The 7532-nt window shown below is 50.8% G+C and overlaps 1 protein-coding gene across 4 annotated transcripts; it reads left to right on the top strand.

Moving 5' to 3' along the window:
• The first annotated feature begins 1154 nt into the window (after positions 1–1154).
• On the top strand, positions 1155–6666 carry CZIB (CXXC motif containing zinc binding protein). Of its 4 annotated transcripts, XM_059689542.1 has the most exons (8): positions 1155–1369; positions 1581–1664; positions 2647–2703; positions 3073–3154; positions 3348–3379; positions 4566–4643; positions 5417–5482; positions 6415–6666. In XM_059689542.1, exons 1-8 carry the CDS (start codon positions 1364–1366, stop codon positions 6490–6492), a joined length of 483 nt encoding a protein of 160 aa, XP_059545525.1. In that variant the 5' UTR covers positions 1155–1363; the 3' UTR covers positions 6493–6666. The 4 variants fall into 4 exon arrangements, with proteins under 4 accessions (XP_059545525.1, XP_059545522.1, XP_059545523.1 ...); XM_059689539.1 differs by lacking the exon at positions 2647–2703 and having other exon boundaries at positions 1239–1369; XM_059689540.1 differs by lacking the exon at positions 1581–1664 and having other exon boundaries at positions 1346–1369.
• The last annotated feature ends 866 nt before the right edge of the window (positions 6667–7532 follow it).

Here is a 7532-nt window from a genome sequence, read left to right on the forward strand (position 1 = left end):
ATTGAATGACTATCCCATTGATTGTTATACTGGTCTTAGAGAGCACATTCTACTGTACATGGAAACAGGACAGCACAATTACCATAAATTATTTTAGTGGCCACAGGTGGTGCGTTCCAGCTGACTCAGTGGTCCCGAGACCAGGACAGCGCAATTACTCTAAATTGTCCTGACAACTCAGTGGTCGGGAGACCCGAGGGCTCTAGATAATGTGTTTCTATCAACTCAGTGAGACCCAAAACTGTAATTTAGATAACATGCCTAAGTTTAACCCAGGTTACCCAAGGACTCTAGATAATGTATTTCTGTCAATTCAGTGACCCTGAGACCTGAAACTGTAATTAACATGCTTAATTCTGCATCTGTAATCTGCTTTTTTGTGAGCCAGGTGCCACATTCCAAACCCTGGGATGTAGTCAATACCTTTGTGATTTTTGCCTATATACGTCTGGTTTTGCCACTATCTTATTGCTATGAGATTTGGGAATGGCCCCTTAGTCCCAGATTGCAATAAATGTGACTCTTTAATTCAACTTCTTGAGGCGTCCTTCTGTGATTCGCGGGGTACAGTACAACAAAACGAGGTTCCGTAAGTGTATAAAGGATGAAGAGGGGCGCCAGGGGAGCCAGGCTTGGGGACCACAAAGAGCACGAGTGCACGGGACCACCCTCCGAAAGCGGTTCTTGATGAGGCAAGAGGAAGAAACCGTTAGAGACAAAGGCCCCGAATCTGCGAAGCCGGCCGAGGAGGGGGAGCCGACGGAATGTAAGGAGCCTCAGGGCAGGCGGGAAGCAGGCGGGAGGTGGGTGAGGGCAGGCGGAGGGGTGAAGGGCCAGGAGAGCCGAGGCCAGGAAGGCTGCTGCGGCACCCCCGCCTGCCCGCCTGCGGGCACGGACCGCGCTCAGCGAACACCCGCACTACTGATAGCTGCAGGCAGGCCACCTGCGACCTCGGGTTGCCTCCGTTTTCTTCGCCTAGAGCAGTGGTTCTCAGCCTTGGCTGCACATTGGAATCACCTGGGAATCTTTAAAATCCTGATTTCTGGGCCCCAGTCTCCGGAAATTGTTTCTTTGTTATAATGCTGTGGCCCCACCCCATAACAAAGAAACAGAATTTCCGGAGGATGGGGCCCAGAAATCAGGATTTTAAAGATTCCCAGGTGATTCCAATGTGCAGCCAAGGCTGAGAACCACTGGCCTAAAGCACCAACAGGCAGCGAAAACCCCGCTGCGCCGGAAGGAGCGGCGCGCGGAGACCCGCCCCCGCGAGCCCAGGCCCGCCCCGAGTGCGCACGCGGCGCCCACCGTTTGCGACGGGCCGGAAAGCAGCGACCGCAGCCAGCGCCGGGGGAGCCGGGCCGCTATGGGGGTGAGGCGGGAGCGGAACGCTGCCGGGGCAGGGGCGCGGCGGCGGCGTGGATCTGGGATGCGGGCGCTCGCGCCGGGAGAGGATGAGGGGAGCGGGCCTGCGCTGGAAAGGAGCGGAGAGGCCGCGCGCGGGCCGGGGCGGGCGGGCCGGGGTCAGGCGTGGGGCTGCGCAGGCGCGAAATGCAGTCGCTTTGGCCCTCCCTTTCCTCCAGAAAATCGCGCTGCAGCTCAAAGCCACGCTGGAGAACGTCACTAACCTCCGGCCTGTGGGGGAGGACTTCCGGTGGTACCTGAAGGTGCGGCTGCAGGGGCGGGGCCCGGCGGGGCGGGGAGGAGCCCCGAGAGGCTGTGGGCACTTCGAGGTTCCGGGAGGGGGCGCCAGAGGCCGGGCCCGGAAAGAGGTTCCCCTATCTGATCTGCGCTTAACCGCCAAATGTTTCTTTCTGGGTAGAATTTTATATTTGCTTTTTAAAACTTATTGGCTAGTCCTTAATGGACAGTGTCTTGTAATTCCTTTTGTAATTTTTTCTCCGTTAAATATTTCATGGTCTGTAAACAAATGCTAAAGGAAAGGCTGCTTGAAGGGATATTGTTTTATTCGTTGATTGGCTTTGTTGTGAAATCGTTTAACTCTGTGCATGGCTCCACCCCTGCTTCCCCACCCCATACTGGAAAAGCTGGGTCTGCCAGTGGCATGGTCTGGAGAGGACCCCTCTCAGCGAGAAGTCCTTTCACTCTCCCGGATCCCAGAGCGTCTGCTCTTTTCCTTCTAGCCTGAATCTCAGCATCCTTGGGTATTTGGCAAAAGCCGCTTCTGCTTCAGGACGCCTCTGGCCACCCTTAATCCCATATATTTTGAAGACGGAGTGCCAGGGCTTACTTGGGGAATTGATGTTCTTTGGTTTCAGAAAGCACAGAGACTAGGGAAGGAGACAGAAAACCAGTAACAACCGAGGACAACACTTACACCAGGGACGGCAGGGCCTGTGGGAACTCAGGAAGCTCTAACCTAGCAGCGTGGATGGGAGGGGGCCGGTTGAGACCGTTTCTGTGCCACACGAGCCTGAGTCCCCAGCTAACCTGGGCACCTCTTAGAGGAGGGGGCTGCCAGCAGGAGAAGCACCCTGGCCTGTTATGTCTGGTTATGTCCCTGGTGGGGCTGGTGGTAAGGATGAGGGGAGATTGCTGGCAGGAAGGTAGGGTGGGAGCCTGCCTTCTTACCCTTCCCTCACTGTCTGCCTAACTGAACTAACTACTAATGCTCCTTTCTCTCCCAAGATGAAATGTGGCAACTGTGGTGAGATTTCAGAGAAGTGGCAATACATTCGGCTGATGGTAACTGCTCCCCCACCACCACCATACACACACACACACACACACACACAGGCATCTCTAGGCAGGATTTGGGGAATCTGTGACCCGAATCTCTCTGGTCTTTGAACCTTGCTTTTTGTGGTTTGGGGGGGCAGGCATTAGTGGGATCAACAATAACAGCCTTCTTTGGGGTGTGAGGCAGAGTTCAAAATCAAGGGGAAGCCCTTTCCTTGGTCCTAAGAAGCCTCCCCAGGTTTCTTGTCCTAGCAAGTCGCTCACCCTCTCTGAGTCTTGGTCTCTTCAGTTGGGTGATAAGGGGTGGGACTGGGTCTCTTCAGGACCCTACGTCTGACGGATTTGTGACTAGAGCTTGTGTTTACTCCTTGCCAGGACAGTGTGGCACTGAAGGGAGGCCGTGGCAGCGCCTCCATGGTCCAGAAGTGCAAGCTGTGCTCGAGGGAAAACTCCATTGGTAGGTCAGGCCATGAGTGCTGAGCTCTGCGAGGCCAGCCCCTCGCTTCCTGATACCAGACCAGAAGCAGGCTCATGTTAGCTGCGGTGCCCGAGCTTCTGCAGCCGACTCTTTCCCAGACCCACGTCTGGGGGCTTGGGGTAGGGCCAGCGTATGGACTCAAGTCAACTTTGTCCTCTGTTTGATGTTTCAGAGATTTTGAGCAGCACCATCAAACCTTACAATGTAAGTTGCCTGCTGTAGTGGCAGGCATGGTGGGGTTAAATCCAAGCTAGGAGGCCTGGGTTCTAGAGTTATTCTAGTAAGTGCTGGGCTGTGGGAGCTCAGGGGACTTCTGATCAAGCTGGCCATTCAGTTTCCATCACTGGGAGCATTTGCCTTATCTACATCCTAGCAGGTCTAGGGAGCCTTCTCTGAGACCATGGGGGGAGAGTCCTGTGAATGGTCCCTTCCATCCTTGATATTGTCCATATTATTAGGTAGTTATTCATTACTGTATAACAAATTAGTTCAAAGGTGAGGGAGGGTGTGTGTGCTTTGGGTCTGTGTGTTTAAAGAAGGGCATTTAACTTCTGTTTATCCATTTCTTATTTGGTATTTTTGAAAAATGTCAGATTCATGCCAAACTTCAGCTTTGTCCTGAAGTTAAAGAGAAATCAAATGAGGACTTGCCCTTAAGAATTGCCTGGCTACACCACCTTAAGTAAATCATAATCTGGTGGAAGAGATAGATTAGCAAACAGCATACTACGGCCAGCACACATGGTTGGTGTGCAGGAAATGCTTTTAGAGTGAGTGGCAGAATGAGAGCGAACATGTAGGCATGGTGCTTGGGGTCTCTGGGCCCGTGGGTCAGGTAGGCATGAATTTCCTGGCTACACCACCTCGCTCATAGGTGCCTCCTCTACAAGCAAATCTCATTTTGAAGGCTTTAAGTCGGTCCTCTGCCTTCACAGCATGGCAGGTGGTTAGCAAAAGGCCGTTTAGATGATCTGGAGACTTTGTAGCTTAACATTCTTGCTCGTATTTGTGATGTTGGTAATTTTACCTACAAGTTACTGAGTATAGTGTTGGATACTCTGCTGGGTACTTTACACATATTTCAAGTTCTCACAATAAATCTGTAGTGGTTCCTCACCTCTATTTGATAGTCTCAGGCCCAGAAGGGAATAAGACCATCTAGGCAGGCTGACCCCAGAGTCCACACTCTTTGTACTGCAGCATCCATGTCCAGGGTCTTGTGGGGAGCAGGTGGCTAAGGCAGGCTTCTACCAGAAGTGGGTGATTTGATCCCAAGTCCCATTCTGGGCTCACAGGGGCAGTAAGGACCTGCTTGGCAGGAAGGGTAGGGGCAATGGGGTTATCCTAAGGGCCCATTTGGGCCTACCTCCTCAATATATTTCCTTTCTAGGTTGAAGACAATGAGAAGTTCAAGACGATAGTAGAGTTTGAGTGCCGGGGCCTTGAACCAGTTGATTTCCAACCCCAGGTGTGTGTCTTCCTGGGAAACCTGTATCTTTGGGGAGGGCCTATAGGAGGCAATAGCAGAACTTGGCTTCCTACAGAGACCATGAACTAGGAATTCTCCTTTGTAAGAATTATTATTATTTAAGTGCTACTATATGTTGGACACCATGCTGGTCAGTTTTACATGTTTATCTGATTTAATCCTCCCAGACACCCTGTGCAGTTATCCGTACTGTTTTTCAGACAGGGAAAGAATTTCAAAGTTTTGCAACTTGCCCAGGGTGACACAGTTAGAAAGCAGGGGTGTTGTAATTTGAACGCAGGTCTCTCTGACTCCGAGTCAGCGCTCATCCCACTTTATTGGAGCGGCGTTTTCACCTCACAAGTCTGTGAGGTAGGCAGAAGAGAGAATATTACCATCCTCGTTTCATAAATACGAAAACTAAGATCCAGAGAGGGAGGCGACATGCCCAGCTGGCGGATGGTTAGCAAAAGGCTGCAGCTAAGTGTACTTGGGACCATTTGGGTGATCTGAGCCTTTATAGCTTCGACTGTCTTCAGACAGTCTGGTAGTGGAAGGGTTTACCCTGCAGCTCCTGCCTTCTGATCTAAGGCTGTAATTGGAGGAACCACTCTGGTCCCAGGCAGCTGCCAGGCCCTGGAAGCTCAGTAGTTATTGCAGAACAGCTGCCAACACTGCATCTCTGTGCTCCCTTCCCAACTGTGTTGTGAGAAAAGTCAGTTCGCTGGTCGGGCTCCTTCCCCTCAGACTCACTGCCTTTCTGTCCCTTGCAGGCTGGGTTTGCTGCTGAGGGTGTAGAATCGAGGACCATCTTCAGTGACATTAATCTGCAGGAGAAGGTACGGGACTTGGGGGCCGTGCAGGGTGCTGTAGGGCACGTGGTGGAAATTATCTTTTATGGTGAACAAGACTCATCAATGGAAAGATGACTGCACATCTTTGTGTGTTTTGTTGTTGGTTTTGGTGTATAAGATGGCCCCAAGGGTAATGCTGAAGTTCCACCAAGTGTCCCAGCATGAGGGCTGGGATGTGCCTGCTAGAGAAAGTCTGTAATAGATAAGCTTTGTTCAGGCATGAGTTATAATGCTGTTGGCTGTGAGGTCAATTTTAATGAATCAACAATAGTATATTAAAAAGGTGTTTTTAAACAGAATCATACATGAAACAAGGTTATGTATCGATTGGTTGAAAACAGTGTTGTGATCAGATGTAAACTCCCATGAGTTTAACCCTGTGTTTTTCCTGGGAGCATTGGTTCATTATTCACTAAGTCAGCATTGTGGTGACTTTGTAGAACATAACTACCACAAACAATGAGCCTTGACTGTATCACTGGACATAGTAATGCCTTGCAGATAAGGAAACCTTGTGTTCAGGCCTCAAAGGAAGGACAAAACTTCAGTTTGTACAGCACATAACAGTAACTAGAATTTATTGAGCTTTAACGTGTATCCGGCACTGTACTAAGTAATTTTACATGTGTTACCTCATTTGATTCTTTCAACATGAAGTGTATTGTCCCTTTTTTTAAAAAATAGAGAATAGCTCTGAGGATCAGAATGACTGAGGATCAGAATGGTTAAGTGACTTGCCAAAATCACAAAGCTAGAAGAGCTGGAATTCAGGCCTGAACAGCCTGGCTCTGTTCTAGGTGATACCTGTTCATGAACGGCTGGGTCAGAGCCTGAACTGGGCCTTGTAAATCGCAGTTCCCCACTCCACACTGTCCTAGGCTGCCTCGTGAGGCTAACGCTGCCATTTTCCCCCACAGGACTGGACTGACTATGACGAAAAGGCCCAGGAGTCTGTGGGAATTTACGAGGTCACCCACCAGTTTGTGAAGTGCTGAGCCCTCTTCCTGCACACTTGCCTCTAAGAACTGAGAAGGGACAACCAAGCAGCAGAGCCCACTGAGGCTGGCCCCGCATCCCTTGTCTCCTGGCAGCTGTCCAAGCCCTCACAGTCTGCATGCTGGGCTGTCACAGCTTCCCAGGCCCCACCAATAAAGCCCGTTTGTGCTGTACTCATGCACTGAGGTAGTCAGGTAGCAGCCACTCCCCCCACAAATAAGAATCCCTATTAGAGGTCTTATACTGTTTCCTGACACCTTCCCACAATATAGAATCTTACACCTGATGCTTTGCAAACTATGCAGGAGCACACAGCTTCTAAGGGCTCTCTAGCTCATGAGGAGTGGGCACATCAACCCAGAAAACCAAAGGTGTCAAGGCCAATGGTATGCAATGCAGCTGAGCCTAGCATGATACCATGAGCCAATAATCCTGAGCCAAAACACTGCATTGATTAGCGTGGTTCTTAAGTAAATGCAGGCATCTCTGTTAGCTGGTGTCACTTCATATTCTAGGGATAAAAGGGACTGTAGAGGTCAGCCGTCCAGTCCTGGCAAGATTCTGCTCTCACATTCTGGCCAGGTGTTCGTTAGGTCTCGGCTCACCTGCTGTGATGGGGCTTTCCTCCCACATGGAAGTCAGTATGAAAGTTCTTATATTCAGTCAGCATCTATGCCCCGGGTAGCTCCTGGTCCTGTTTTGTCCCCGCTGTGGTCACCCTTCTGTGTGCTGTCCCCCAGTCAGCCCTGTGGAGGTATGAAGAGCCCCTACCCAGTGGACACAGCTATTTAATGCAGTTAGGTCCACGAGGCATACTCGTGCCTTCCCACCAGTAAGCCATTTGGAAAACTTGTTACAAGAGACCTTATTTATCCAGTGTTCTACTGGAGCCAGGAATTCTTTGGAAGTGAAATATCCTCATTTTCTGAATGGCCCACTGGGGATGGGTCTGCCCACTCCCAGGCAGGTTGTGGGGCACTAGGAAGGGGGATCCTCCAATTTAAGGTAAAGGTGGCCGTATCCAAGAGGTGAAGAGGTG

The sequence above is a fragment of the Myotis daubentonii genome, chromosome 3 (assembly GCF_963259705.1).
Source record: "Myotis daubentonii chromosome 3, mMyoDau2.1, whole genome shotgun sequence".
Taxonomy (NCBI): Eukaryota; Metazoa; Chordata; class Mammalia; order Chiroptera; family Vespertilionidae; genus Myotis; species Myotis daubentonii.

What these genes read in the sequence shown, in the direction of transcription:
- CZIB (XM_059689542.1), top strand. An exon ending in GGCAATACATTCGGCTGATG is followed by an intron (nt 2,704 to 3,072) that starts GTAACTGCTCCC and finishes ACTCCTTGCCAG; the next exon opens with GACAGTGTGGCACTGAAGGG. An exon ending in ACATTAATCTGCAGGAGAAG is followed by an intron (nt 5,483 to 6,414) that starts GTACGGGACTTG and finishes TTTCCCCCACAG; the next exon opens with GACTGGACTGACTATGACGA.